This window comes from Kwoniella dendrophila, chromosome 6, assembly GCF_036810415.1.
Source record: "Kwoniella dendrophila CBS 6074 chromosome 6, complete sequence".
NCBI classification, from domain to species: Eukaryota; Fungi; Basidiomycota; class Tremellomycetes; order Tremellales; family Cryptococcaceae; genus Kwoniella; species Kwoniella dendrophila.
The window spans coordinates 1,491,354-1,506,151 of record NC_089481.1 but is presented as its reverse complement, the minus strand read 5'-3'; the positions used below and the strand labels follow the sequence as shown (position 1 = coordinate 1,506,151).

The 14,798-nt window shown below is 40.4% G+C and overlaps 6 protein-coding genes across 6 annotated transcripts; 3 read left to right on the top strand and 3 right to left on the bottom strand.

The window, feature by feature from the left end:
- Positions 1 to 926: 926 nt before the first annotated feature.
- L201_005102 (uncharacterized protein) lies at positions 927 to 2,247 on the bottom strand (the record flags this gene model as incomplete). The annotated part of the gene is made up of 6 exons (XM_066220835.1): positions 927 to 1,026; positions 1,102 to 1,211; positions 1,339 to 1,413; positions 1,498 to 1,603; positions 1,733 to 2,127; positions 2,221 to 2,247. 6 exons carry the CDS (start codon positions 2,245 to 2,247, stop codon positions 927 to 929), a joined length of 813 nt encoding a protein of 270 aa, XP_066076932.1.
- A 518-nt stretch (positions 2,248 to 2,765) lies between these two features.
- L201_005101 (uncharacterized protein) lies at positions 2,766 to 4,353 on the top strand (the record flags this gene model as incomplete). The annotated part of the gene is made up of 4 exons (XM_066220834.1): positions 2,766 to 2,927; positions 3,022 to 3,863; positions 3,958 to 4,164; positions 4,248 to 4,353. The coding sequence occupies 4 exons, from the start codon at positions 2,766 to 2,768 to the stop codon at positions 4,351 to 4,353; spliced, it is 1,317 nt and encodes a 438-aa protein (XP_066076931.1).
- A 276-nt stretch (positions 4,354 to 4,629) lies between these two features.
- Positions 4,630 to 5,257, bottom strand: L201_005100 (uncharacterized protein; the record flags this gene model as incomplete). The annotated part of the gene is made up of 3 exons (XM_066220833.1): positions 4,630 to 4,696; positions 4,807 to 4,905; positions 5,046 to 5,257. The coding sequence occupies 3 exons, from the start codon at positions 5,255 to 5,257 to the stop codon at positions 4,630 to 4,632; spliced, it is 378 nt and encodes a 125-aa protein (XP_066076930.1).
- Positions 5,258 to 6,190: 933 nt separating this feature from the next.
- Positions 6,191 to 7,351, top strand: L201_005099 (uncharacterized protein; the record flags this gene model as incomplete). Its single annotated transcript, XM_066220832.1, has 3 exons — positions 6,191 to 6,499; positions 6,606 to 7,130; positions 7,226 to 7,351. 3 exons carry the CDS (start codon positions 6,191 to 6,193, stop codon positions 7,349 to 7,351), a joined length of 960 nt encoding a protein of 319 aa, XP_066076929.1.
- A 166-nt stretch (positions 7,352 to 7,517) lies between these two features.
- On the bottom strand, positions 7,518 to 8,401 carry L201_005098 (uncharacterized protein; the record flags this gene model as incomplete). Its single annotated transcript, XM_066220831.1, has 3 exons — positions 7,518 to 7,672; positions 7,739 to 7,790; positions 8,036 to 8,401. The coding sequence occupies 3 exons, from the start codon at positions 8,399 to 8,401 to the stop codon at positions 7,518 to 7,520; spliced, it is 573 nt and encodes a 190-aa protein (XP_066076928.1).
- A 2,177-nt stretch (positions 8,402 to 10,578) lies between these two features.
- On the top strand, positions 10,579 to 14,578 carry L201_005097 (uncharacterized protein; the record flags this gene model as incomplete). Its single annotated transcript, XM_066220830.1, has 9 exons — positions 10,579 to 10,605; positions 10,681 to 11,897; positions 11,977 to 12,361; positions 12,414 to 12,764; positions 12,821 to 13,157; positions 13,212 to 13,312; positions 13,375 to 13,824; positions 13,909 to 14,433; positions 14,510 to 14,578. 9 exons carry the CDS (start codon positions 10,579 to 10,581, stop codon positions 14,576 to 14,578), a joined length of 3,462 nt encoding a protein of 1,153 aa, XP_066076927.1.
- Between the last annotated feature and the right edge of the window lie 220 nt (positions 14,579 to 14,798).

The following is a 14,798-nucleotide window of genomic DNA, read 5'->3' as shown; positions in this document are numbered from 1 at the left end:
AGATCATCTTGATTCCCAGCATCATGCTTGGCGATCTTGGTGAGAAACGATATATTCATACTCTCTTGGTATATACTCATTGACCAGAGGACTCTGTCGTGAATGCCAAGCTCACAGTCAATCAACTACATAGGCTACGACTATCTTCCATTTACTCTGCAAGATTGGCAAAATCATAATGAGAGTAAGTTCAGACTGCCTACCAAGCCAGAGAGGTATTAATCACCTGCAGGCTTCATCACACAAACCTTGCTTGGCTTGGGATGATGTCAGGTCTTCGGTATTGATAATTATGTTCACGATTATTCCTTTCCATTCCGAATTCGAATCCGAACGATAACGCCCAGGACGATACAAAAATGCCACTGACGAACATCTATTAATACCAAGAATTGCCATCAAATGTGAATTATACAAAGACGATAAGGTGCCTATGCATCCACCATCGGTGTTGGCGTCGATCATAAAACTTAGTTTAGTGTAAGTGTTGGAAAAAACAAAAAAAGGTTAAAAATCGATAATTAAGCTACGGAATAAAGCCACCCGATCATTGAAGAGAAAAAGAACCTCTAGAAACGCCACTATACCGCCACCACCACTACATAGTCTACGTCAATATCAGCATCCCGGATTCCATCCGTTTCCTATCATAACATATGATAATCAAGCAATTAGAGTATGTTAACCTGTATGATACAGTCTAGTAGCATCTGATGTAGGGAGTAGGCGGAATGAGCGATACTGTCTATGATTCTATCTGACTATTTGAGAATCGAGTGACATGCTCAATACAGCTTGAAGAGGTTTCGCAGTCTTCTTACGTATGCAGCTACACTTGATTGGTATCATGCTGATGTATGATGTTTGTACCCACATCGAATACTCTTGATTGATGATGAGATATTCTCACTATCTAGCATATATATCTACTTGCCATAACTATCAACAACATTTTCCAATAACTCCTTAAACTCATCACTCATTTTACCTTTCTTCAAATTATCATAATCATACATTACGATCGTACTGCCATAACAGATTGATCATTAGTTTCGGATCAGTGTCATTTGAGGATTTATCAGAGTTCATAGTGTGACTTACCTATCACAAACCGCAGCTACTCTTGCATCACGTAACGACCAGACTAGATGTTTATGACCGTAAGAAGCTCTTTCAGGATTGATTGAATGTATTTGATTCGTTACCATGACCTATAGAAATGAACGGACACGATTAGTCAATATGATTGATGTTGATTGAATTACCTTATCACTCTCAGAGTTTGATCTGTAACTCGGACTACCATACTTCAGACATCGGTGCTGGGGGAAGACTTACGGTATCAGGATAATTTACAGGAGCAACATATTTTATCGAAACGTCTTTCAGTATAAATCCAGTGCCTTTACCTGCCTACAATCAAGAGAGCCATACTTATCAGCCAAATGAGCTCTATATAGAAGTTAAACAAGTTCATGTATGTGAGCTAAGACTTACAGTCATTTTCTGTATATAACCCTCTGGCATTTCTCCAGCCCAACTCTCTGCATACCTTATACGAGCAGATTGTATCCATTCTAAGAACCTAACATTATTGACGTGTCTAAGTGTAGCGAGTAATATCAGCTTGATGGGATGTAGGACAGAACCCATCCATTTTGGTAGAATAAGAGATAATTGAGAAGTGTAGGTCACTCGAGATGAATATGGATGATGAGCCCTTTACATTTACCTATAAGTATCACAATCACCCCAAGCTACAGGCCAAGTCAAAACTCCAGCAGTATCATAACCATTTTCTTTGAAATATTGTAAAGCTTTTTGTTTACTCTGACTATCATCCTCTAACCAAGGTCTATCATGTGGTGTATTTCGTCCTCCTTCAGGTGAAGGTGATGACCATTGAATTGAAGGTCTAGTTTCTGATGATCCAATTCTTGATGATGATGGTCTTTTATGCTTCAGACTGATATCGTTCTCGCCATCTTGTTTACTTTTATTCAAGGCTGATCTTAAAATTGATCTAGGATCTATTGAAGTCGAATGATCTTCTTCGTGTTCAGGTCCATTCGTTCCTGGTGGTATATGATAATGTGTAGTTGGATCTTGAAATTTTGCTAATAAATCCTGTAATCAAAATATAACGTATCCGCTTCAGCTAAAACACAGCTGATCGATAGCAAAATCGCTCTTCAACTAGATTGCACACGATGAACTCACCTTCAAACGTAAAGATTCATCGTCCATTCTGATTATGGATGAATGGATAAACCGACGTTGTATCGGTAAACCAGCGAGCCGGGAAATATAACCAGGTCTCATCGTAAAGGAAAATAAGTGAATTTCAGAAAGAGGTTCAGACGGCTTCCAGGGGGTAAAGAGTAAATATCTAATTTGCTGTATTGCTTTGAGCTGTACCGATTAGGTCCTCCAGTACATGTAACTTTTGATTATCATTTTTGGTCGCTCTTATCAGAGAATATCGTCATGTCATTCATCATTCAGCAGAATAGCCTGTTTGTCACGTGATAATGCCACCCACGCGACGAACGCGTCTTTAGCTTCCCATAACATCACAATAGCCGTTGGCATCTAAAAGCTCTGAATTACAAGTTTGAGTTTCATCGCATTCTGAATTTAAGATGAATTCGCACTTGTTTGGACAGATCAGTATATCATCAACCAAGGATCTCTTGAGAGAGTCAGAAGAAGTATACAACTTTCAGCTCAGATAACTTGCTCGAATATCGGCTGAATCGCTCAAAATGCCAGTGCACTCGTTAGCTTCGCTGTTCGGTAATATCACAACATCCCAACTTGTCATAGGAGCTATCACATTCGCTTTAGTGATTTTCGTTAAAGCATGGGCGGGTGGTAGAAAATGCACTTGGGAAAGAGATTGGAAGGGGAAGATGATATTGGTAGTGGTGAGTGGGACCTTTTCCTGTGCATCGGAGCGTGATGTCCACTCACTTCTATGCTAACTAAACGTTTTCATCTTTGTCAAATATCTTAAATTAGGCTTCACCTACACCGACAACGATAACATTAATAGATACGTTATTACATCTACCTTCACCACCACAAATATTATTCTTGACTGATGTTGAAAAACCATTACCTGAATCATTATTAACATTATTACATACAATTAAATTGTCTGCTATAACTTCAAATCCTGCTGCACAATTACATTGTGAATCATTACCTTTAACACCTTTAGCTATAAGAGAATTCGTGACTAAATGGAATTCTTCACCTACACAAATGGTTGGTGAATCAGGTAGAAGAATTGATTCGATAATTTTAGGTAAAGGTTGGGAAGTTAATCCTTTAAATATGTTATCATCAAATAATAATGATAAGAATAAGGGAATAACAAAATGGAAAATAGAAGAATTTAAATTTCATTTTTTAACATCATTATTACCTTTATTATTACGTTCACCACCTGAAAGAGATATTAGAATTATTCAATTAATATCACCAACTTGGTCATCTGCTTTACCTTCTTTATCAAATTTAACTGCTCCTGAAGATCAAAAAAAGAAAAAGAAAAAAATAAGAAAAGATGATTTAGTTAATACAACAGGTAGAAAAAATTTAAATTCTTTATTGCTATTTAAACATTTTCAATTGATTTTAGATACTTTAGAAGCTGCACAAAGAGGTAAAATCAAACCTGTACCTAATCCAGATAATACGTTATCTTCATCAACGACAACAAGTGGAGAAACTATAAATTTGAAATCAAGAGATAAAGATGTAAAATCGAATGTTAAATCAATCAGTGTTATAATGCCTTGGGCGAGAAACGAAGTTTTGAAAGGTAGTTTAGTCTCTTCACCTACAAGTAGATTATCGTAGGTCAATGCTCGATTTCCTCTTATTCGTTTGGAACCTACTGTAACGCTTTGAATGATGGCTAATGTCAATTGTAACTTTTGTGATATACAGGTGGATCCTTTTCTATCCTCTCATAATACTTTTCACACCTTCACCTAAATCATCAGTCCAATCAATATTGTTCGCTTTATCAGCTCCAGTAAGAAAAGGTGATATAGATGAAACACTAAAAGTTGCTGATCAAGGTAAAGAAGTTGAGGATCAAAGGAGAAATGCTGTAGCTGGTGGTGACGTAGTTAGGGATTGTGCAGTGGTTGAGTGAGTTGAAATTGTTTTTCGCCATCCCGTTTGGATACAATGCATTTCGAACATGACTGAGGCTAATGATTATTCTGACGTAGGATGCCACCTGTTTTGTCAGATCCTTTGTTGGCAAAAGCATTATATGATCAGCTAGAAAAGGATGTCGAACAAGGTGTGAAGCTCTCTCAAGGTAAACCCACATAAGTGACAATGAGAAATAGAAAGCTGGAAAGACCCAATGAAGACATAACTTGAGAGAGAGCGATGACGATTTCGATGATTATACCAGGCATACTTATACCCAGACTATTGAACTCATATATATATATAGTACATGCGCGTTTTCTATGTATGACTGAATCATTCAGATTCTTTTGATAAACCACTTTTCCACCTTGGGACTATTCACTACCTGATAATTCATATTCAGGCAAAGGTCGCTGATTTTTTGTCCCTCTATAGCTAAAAGGAGAATGTTATCTACCCTAAGAAATTGAAAGCGAAAAGATGTAGAATCACTGATGCTGCGCAAAAATCTGCAAACGCTCTGTTTATACATGTATAAAGTTAGTACATATATCGATAACAAGTAATGATGTATATCCTGCTGTTTACAGGCTCGTATATGAGAGCAATCGGTTCGTAAATAACACTCACCTCTCCTGTGAAACTTCCTTGAATTCACCATCTCTACCTGGAGCTACTTGTGCTCTTAAACCAGCTAATAATACGAATTGACCGACAGTTGAACCGAAACTACCAAATCAAAACACATCAACGATCAGTATTAGGCTATCGTCATGACCTTTTTACCATACGTGTCAAGTGCAATAATGGTATTTCAAACCAAAGGAAATGATGAAGATACTCAATCCAAAAAAATAAAAAAAACTCACCCTCCAGCAAAAGCGTAAAACGGATAACTTGTGACCAAAACTCTATATGCGAATTGTAATATACCACTTAAAAATATGAATAATAAAAATGAATCGATTAATTTAACTCTAGCTGGTATTGTAGTTTGATAATTATCTAATAAAGTTTGAAAAGATGATTGCAATGCTGCTGAAGATTGAGTTGGATTTGAAGGTGGTTGTTTTACTGACATTTTGCAGGATAATATTATTGATGATTAAAAGTGAAAAGGAGATTCCAGCGTTGATGATAATTGTACTTGTAAAGTAGACTTCGACCACTGTGTTCTTCGATCTATAGCTTCTGGTATGAGTCTTTCTATTATATTATTATTGTACTCCCTAACATAAGCTCATCACTTTTTCGTGCATACCTCTTCACTACCTTACTAGCATCAACTTGACATTCACGTCAAACGTCGATGACACCTCGAACATCTCGCAGCTTTAGCTTAACACACGTGGAAGCGGTATTGCGGTATGATCATAAGTGCTGTACTGTAATATTATGATCATCTAAATTAGCCCACCATATAACAAACATGGGTTGATATGTTTATATGACCGGAGATTTAATATTATATCGGTGATCGACCCTTGAAACCGAGATAAAATATAACACATCAAGATGATCAATTACGTTTTCATCCCGGCAAAAGTCTATTTTATCGACAAAAGGTGTGGGATGACCTTTCTCCTCGGCTCCATGAGATACCTGTCTACGGACATCACTCTTCATACCCCTTTATCCGTGATATCATCTGTGACAGAGATGGTAATGTTTCAAGGTGACTTAAGTCTCAACAAGCCGAAAGACTTACTGTATAGCTTGGTAATCTAAATATGGAGATTCGCAAACCGAAGAACACATAATCGCATTATGCAAGCTTTCCGGCTGATACAGAGGTTAACCTCGGTGAAAATCAAGATGAGCTCAATGATTTAAAGGTATAAATAGGTGTAGATATGTTGAAGATGATGAAGAATTCGAAATCCAACATCGCATACATCACAATCCAGACACAAACACAAACAATCATTATATCTTTATCAATACTCACTCACATAACTAGACTCGTTAATAGTGTTCAATTTGACAACTCCAAACTACATTCCTATTCGATAACATGCTTCCTACTCAGCCTATAAATTGTGGTAGAAATTGGTGGGCACCTCATATAGATTATCATATGAATTCAAGATTCGCTTGGCCAACTGTACCTACTCCTCAAGTCGCTGAAGCTGCCGCTGCAACAGGTGCTATGGCTGGTGCGACTAATGCTGCTGCTGCTACCGGAGCTGCAGGTGCCGGTGCCATGGGTGGTGGATTACCTCCGAGAGGCCCATGGGGATATCATCATCATCAGTATTATGATGGTTATAGTAGATATGGTAGAAGATTTGGGAGAAGAGGGAGAGGTGGTAGATTGTTATGGGTAAGTCCAAGTCCAGTAGTGTCCACATTCCCTCTCATATTCTCTTGGATATATTCGAGTATCAATATATGAAAGTTGAGCTAATATTCTTGATCACTTGTTATAGCTCCTTGTCGGTGTTGGTGCGACTGCTTGGTACTTCAAACACAAAGAACGCAGAAGAGAATATGAAAGAGTCGTAGCTCAAGGTGGTTTGCCTGAACAACAAGGTCCATGGGGATGGCATCATCATCACCATCAATATAGACATCAACCTATTACTCCTACTCCTACTCCTGCTCCTGCTCCTGTTTCAGCTCCTCCTTTAGATCAATCTGGCGGAATTCCAAATACGTTTCCAGCCGCCGATAACGAAAAGATGGCATGGGGATGGAAATCATGGAAAGAACGGAAATTAGCTAGAGAAGAAGCATGGAAACAAGCTCAAGCTCAAGCTCAAGAAAAACAATTTCAAAAGGAAAACGATCAACCACTTTTGTCATCCAAGAAAACCTCTGAAGCCCAAACTTCAAATGTGTCAGAAGTACCATCGGAAACATCAGAAATGAACAGAATCAAAGAAGCTGTAGAAAAGTTATGGGAAGAAAAGAAGAGAGATGCATTAGTTGCTCAAGAAACAGCTAACGAAAAAGTAAGTCTACTAATCTCTGAATGAGCTTTATGTGTGTTCAATAGAAAATGTTGATTATTCCGCTGACTAAAAGTAATTCGATTATTTTTTTCTAGGCAAAAGAGTATGCCAAAGAGAAGTTAGATAAATTGAGTTTTGCCCTCGATACGCTGAGAGAGTCGCTGAAGAACGACGTCGAGAAGAAACAAAGAGTTGAGGAAACGGAGAAGAAATGGGTGTAGGTGATCTTTATCTTTTTTACCGTAGATATTTTGTTCAGCTTAGAGATTGTCAGTACCCGCGGTTAATATTATATAATAAGACATATATGTGTATGAATGGAATCGTAAATTCTATACATTCGTTATATGTGAATCATCAAGCTATTGTCATTATTTATCACTTTCTTCATCTTCTAAAACCAGGAAATGGGCAATAAGATTCAGCTGAAGATCCCATTGAAGTTGTTGTAGAAATACTTCTAGTGTGTGATGATGATGATGAAGCTGAAGGTATGAACGTTTTGGCTGAAGGTGACAAACCTGATCTAGATAAGGGTAAACCTGCAAGTAGATAGTTGATAAGTCAGTCGCAGCGGATGTCCAAACTAAACAATGCAGTTTGCTTACCATGTTTACTACCATGATTAACTCTTAACATAATACCACGAACTCTTAAACCCTGAAGCGAATACTTAGCTCTCTCACTTGACCATTTTTCTGCATAGTTGAGAAAGCCACATGAAAGGTCTCTACTAAGGACGCACTGTAACGGAATTACCAGTATAACCATCGCGTTAATTCGTCGTTCATAGATGAAAATGCCTATAGTAGAAGATATATCCTTCTTTCTTATGCTCAAGTTGGTCGTGTCTCATTGCGTAGATGGTGTAGTGAGACGATAATAAGAGTATTCAGAAAGCTTACGGATATGACTTTTCCAAAATAAGAACCAATTTCACTTAACTCTTCTCTCGTAATTTTACCACCTAAACCACCACAAAAAACTGCAGTATCGTACATAGGTGTTGACCAAAGTTTGGGTCTTGGTGAGAAACCACCTGTTGCAGGTGGAGATGCTAGACCTACACTCAAATCGAGAACACGATCCATGACAGCTGACCATTCATAGCAATCGTAAGCAAGTTCATCAGGATTGATTTGGCTCAACTGCTCGCCTTGATAAGTGTTATTTAGAAGGAATTCATTCAAATGATACTTTGAATTGATGATTTTGGAAGGAAGAAGTTTGGCTGGAGCAAGCTCAGATGAAGCGAGATTGAAAATGTACATTGGGGCGAAACTGAAGCTGAACCAGATGAAGAAGCTGATGAAGATAATGAAGCAGTAACTGCAGGTGGCGTTGATGATTTAGTAGCTGATAGCGATGAACAAGGTACTGTAGTGAGCTGGCTGTGGCGAGGTGAATGTGATGTGATGTGAAATTAGCATATCGATATCACGCTCAGATGTTGGCTTTTTATACCTCTCAACGCCCCCATAGTAATGCATATCAAGTACCAAATCGACTTCAGGATAAGGTTAACAAAAGCAAAGAGGGAAGAAAAAACAATGTACACAAGATAAGGTTGAGATATATAAATCAAAAAGTAATCAAAGGTTTGAAAGGAATCGATATAGAAATCTAATAAACAACGGCGATATGGAAATTCCGAAGCACGTGTTTTGTGTAATGTCTTGATTAGATAAGCTGTACGACTACTGTTCTTTCTACAAAATCGCAGTTGATTGTTGATTGTTTTTCGAATAATAAACGTATCAAAGCAAGATAAGATTCAATGATACAGATAATCATGCTATGCATATCACGGTGATTCGGCATTTTGGTCTATCATTGATTTCATTTCTAATCACACATTACTCCTGATATCATCAGATAATTTCATGCATCATATGCAATAGGCATAAATGTACGCAAAGCAATTTATTACAGACAGCTGCCAGTAAAGTCTTTCTACTGCAAAATAGGTCAAGTCTTCACCTCGCTCCCCCCTCTCCTTCTAAGCGGTGCCCTAACCACTCCATTCGCCACTCGCCTCTCGCCTCTCGCCTTCTTTACCCCCGCTCGTGCTCAAGCATCCGCCGCCACATGTCCCAACCCTCTCACACCTCCTCACTCTTCCTTTTACTCCATAGCTTGCCCTTTCATACAGAGAACAGTATATCTTTCTGCATGACGGCTTCACGAAGCCACTACTGTAGACGTTACAGAACAGATGTGACTTTCCCCTTACTTGCCCTTCCTCCCTCCTCTTCTCTCCTTGTGCAACCCAATCATCCGCTTCCCCTTGTCCCTTAATCATCTTCGGACACGAAACATTCGATTTGCTATGTATTTCCATATTCTTTTCATAGTCTGCTATTCCATGCAACCTATCAACTTTGCTCTAACGATGCAGCTTTTTTGACTTTTCCAGCTCTTAGAAATGAGGTGCCACATTCGCCACTGCGGGGTGAACCGCAATTGATACCAAGATTGCAATTTAGCGTGGTGCCTAACCTGAAACAACACCCCTCATACTGTAACACTCTTTTCATCATATTGCTTAATGTATGTTATTGCACAATATTACAACCTCTTCACATCAATATTACACCGAAAAAATTTCATCATTCCCATCAGTCACATATAGCCATCCAGATTTCAGCATCCACCTACAGAGATGAGCAATACTTGAGAGGAATATCTACACTGCTGAAGGGATCCAACAATCCAAACTGCATAGAGAAAAGAGATCAATTTGAATCTCGCTCTTTTTCCGGCTGATCCCGTTCCTTTGATATACCTTGGTTTTTAACTGTGCAACAAAAATAAAATCTGCAGCCCATACGTAGAAACAACACTCACGATATATAGAGCATATATCACTGTGCTATCGCCTCCTTTCATGCTTTTCTGGCTCTTCAACCATAATTCAAAACCATCTTAGGTCTCATCCGAAATACAAATCAAGGAATTGACTTCACACATCAATCAGGCTCAACCCTATTTATTCAATAATCATTAACTGTGAGTATAGTCGTGATCTTTCACTTTTACTGTTATAATATCCTCCTTGTATTCTCTTGGCGGACCGTGCCGAAACATTGATATCTGATTGACATTGACATTCTATGTCCCATCCTATTCTATCCCTCATATCATCATATAATCCTATCTATCCCATACCATAACCCACACTGAGAAAATCTCAATTTGCAAAACCCCCCCATTTGATCATCATATCCTTTCCTTTGATGTATTTGCTAATCCTTTCTCACACTGTCTCTACTTAAATACAGCCTGACTATTCCCCCTTGTACGAAATCACTTCCTCATAGTACTCCGAACAACTCTTGATCCAACCTCACCTCGCTCAACGTGACCTTAATCGGTCAAGCTCGACCTCTTCATCACTGCTTTTCAGTGTCAAACAACGCTGATCAGTTTCTTGTGTTAGGTGAACAGGATGCAGCAAGGACCTAGAATGGCCATGGTGAGTTTGAGTTGGATTTCCCCTGTGCTTCTGCGTAAACAATAATACCAGCTTATCATCTAAACTATCCACTAGGCTTCCAACCCTCATATGCAGCATCCTGGCATGAATCAACCTATGGATCCTGCCACAATGCAACAACAAGTTGCAGCTATGAATGCTGCTGGGGTGAATGGGAATGGAGGTGAATATGGAGGTCAGAATATGAGTGATCAAGCTAGAGCTTATCTTGAGCAGCAGATGAGAATGCAACAACAACATCAGCAACAACAACAAGGTAGAGATGGCAAAGCTGCAGCACAAAGAGCTTTAGGAGTAGGTGCCCAACCGCAAAATCAACAACAGATTATCCAACAACAACAGATGATTATGCAACAACAAGGTATACGACAAATTACTACAGCCAACGGTCAGATCTATGTGGATTCTCAAGGTAGACAAGTTCAGTTACCCGCTGGATGGCAACCTATGAATGATCCTAGACAACCTCCTGCTGGTATGGTCAGTCAAGCTCAATTACAAGCTTTCTATCAACAACAACAGCAACAGCAACAGCAACAGCAGGCTCATCAGCACCCCCAACAACACCCTCAACAACATCATGTTCAACAGCAACAGCATATGCTCCCTCCACAACAAGCCTTACACTATCAACGTCAACAACAGCTTGCCCAACAACAAGCGCAACAAGCGCAGCAACAACAACAAAGAGGTTCTCAGCCACCCTCCGCTCGACCTCCTCATGCTGTACCTCCACAAATCCCTCCTGGTCAATCTCCTGCTCTTCTTCAAGTTCCCCCTCCACCTATCAAGCGTACTGTCAGCCGAGCTGCCTCAAGGAGTGCTTCTCCTATCCCGCCTCACATACGTCCACCTTCTGCTATGGCTCAGCCAATGCAGGCATCTACATCTGCAATCGATACCACTGGCACAGCACCTACTATCCTACCTCTTCGATCTGCCACTGTTCCTGCCACTAACGGCGAAGGAGCTCAAAACCAGTTCGCCGACAACGCTATCCCGCCTCAATCGTCTTCTATAGTTTCCAAAGCAACAGATAGCAAATTCGCACAACTCCAATCCAACCGTCTCAATCGTCCCCAAAACATATCTAGTGCTGCTCGGGTTCGAAGGTATGAGGAGAAGACAGTCAGATTACAAAGAATGATTGACAAAGCACAAGAAGCTTTGATAGCAGCTGAGAAGGAGGCAGAGAATGCGAAGAAAGCGAAGGATAAAGTCGGTGTTGATGAAGATCCTCAAATTGGGTTCGATCGGGCCCTTTTGGATTAGTGAGTGTAACATTATGAGACATGAGCTGACTTGTAGTCTCAAACGGGCTGGGTATGAGGCTGCAGCAGGAGCTCTTAGTTTCGATATCTCTAAAATACATCCGTCTCGGAAATCGACTTTAGATGGGTCCTCTACTGCCGATGTCACTTTGGTGAATTCTGCTGAAGCAGCGAAATCATCAAAAAACACACCAGACAAAGCAGGCTCTTCCGATAAAGACCCTCAATCAGCCAATACTGTCCAATCTCAATCGTCTAACCATGGAAAATCCTCACCAAAGAGTGATCGTACGCCTACAGATTCAATCTTCGACCCTGATAAAGGTCAATCCTCTTCACCAGAAAAAATGAACGTAGATCAAGTGAAACAAGAAGGGGCACCCAACGAAAAGGTCGAATCGGGGGAGCAGAGTGCACCTCATTCAGCTTCGTCATCCAATCTTGACCTTGGTGATCTGTATACTGTGAGTGTTCATATGTGTGTGCTAGTCTTTTTCGCTTACATGTCTTTCGTAGTGGTGGGTCGTATTCCAAGATAGCAAGCGGATCTCCGCAAGGCGAAATGCGAGCAAGACCATAGCTTCTCAGCCAAATACAGCTATTACTACCGGTATCACACCATCATCAGCAATTGCAGCTCGTATCGCCGTAGCCAATCCTGCTGCGGCCGTCAGAGCAGCTTCTGTAGACTTCGCTGGTCAGCGTGGTCAAGCTGGTGTATCTCAACAGTCTATTCAGGATGATGTTCCAGTTACAGCTACTCTTCAACAGATGGAAGCTCTGAAAAAGGAGCAAAATGCTAAAATTCAAGCGGATCAAGAGGTTGCTAGGCGTAGAGCGGAGATGCAAGGCGGTATGCAGGATGGGGTAAGTATCACTTTCTTTCAACCGAAATAGAAAGCTAATAGAATTCGGAAACAAAGCGACAGATGGTATATCAAAATGGACAACCTCAAGCAATGACTCAGGAGCAAATTCAAAGTATATATCAGCAACAACAACAGCTGCACGCACAACAGCATCACCTCCAACCTCAAAATACCGGCTTAGCATTCCCCCCTCAGCCCCACCAAATGTATCAACAGGTCTCAACACCTGGTGGAACAATCCGAAATTTACCCCCTCAAATGATGATGCAGCAAAATGGGATGAACGGCTCACCAATCAATGGTAGTCCTCAAACTCAGAAACGAGGAGCGGAAGCTTCACCTGTCGATCATCAAGGTGCGAAAAAACCTAAGATGGTTGGCAAGCAACCAAGTGAGTAGATAGGCCGATATATGATATCTTCTTACTAAAACGTACACCTCTTAGCACCGGAAGAGCACCGTCGACAAGCTATTGAATTGGCCAAGTCAGTTATGCCAGCTCCTGGAGTACTTCAGCTTCCTGGTCAACAACGAAGCATGTCACAGGTAAGTTAATAGCGGTCTGCAATGGGAGTCAGCGTGTTGCCGACCATTCATTCTATTCGCAGGAAATGCCAAGACCATCGCTTGAAGCTCAACGCCAATATTCGCAAACTCAAGCGGCATATGCTCGACAACAAGAAATGGCTGTCCGCCAACATATCGCCAATTCACCTGCTCAAATGACGGGAATGTCTCCTGCCCAAATGACCCCAGCTCAAATGACGGAAGCGTCACCAATAGGTCTCGCTTCCCCTTCAATGCAAAACAACGGTAACTTCGGAGGTGAGATGAACGGCTTGCCGATGTCTCAACAACAAGAAACTCCAACATCAGGTAACAAGGCTAGGAAAGGAAAACCTGGACCCGGACTCACAGTTGACACCGATACCGCTGCTGAAGCTCCTGAAGCCACACCAACAGGTGTATCAGGTAAACGTAAAGCATCAGCGAATAAGAAATTACCCAAGAGTGCTACGGAAAAGAATAATGCAAAAGGCAAAAACGTAAATTCAAAGGTACGCAAGGTCCGATCTGCAATTGCAAGGAATAACGCTATTGCAAATCCGCCACTTTGGCTGACTGAAATCATGAATTATCAGGGAGTTAAAGGTGGTAGACCATCTACCGCCGATGGAACAAATCCACAAAACGATGATTCACCTACTGCCCCGACACCATCCCAAGGCTACGGTATAGCTCAAACTCCTACTAATCCTACTGGCGGCGAGATGAATTACGGCCCAGGGCCAAGTTCAGCACCTGGCTCTTCTAGATCTCAGGTATTCCAATTACCACCTGTAAATGAACCATCGACCATGACACCTGTTCAACAACATCAACAAGTTGAAAATGGTGTGGATCTTTCTGTCAACGTCAATCAACCCCAACAACAGAATCAAACGAATCAAGCTCAAAATCAAGGTCAACCTCAACAGGTAATGCTGCAACAGCAACCACACCAGCAGCTTCAACAACCTCAACAGCAACAACAACCTGATCAACAGCAAGGATTTGATACTAATTTCGGGTTTGACGATACATCAGATTTCTTAAAAAGCTTTGATTTCTCAGGTGGGGGTATGCAAATACCTAATTCTGCTGATTATGGGTCTTTCAATTTCGATGTGAGTACAACTGATCCTATCTTCCTTCATAACACATATATGGTGATGAATGCTGATCACGTCGCCACATACCCAGGATTTCAATTTTACAAATGTTGGGGAAAGTCAAGATGATTGGACTTCACTTGATGGTGGTATGTCTTGATCGATGCCAAAAGGAGCTTTCTTGAGGACGCAATTGATCAATGAATATAAGCAAAATCAAAAATTCGACAATAAAATCGATCTTCCATGTTAAACAAACGTTGTCATAATATCAATTTTATATTTCTTTTTTTTTCCGAAAAAATGTATATTAGCTTATCGATCTCTTTTCCCTTAATTCTTTTTTTTTTTTAACACTTGCTCCAATGTACATACATACT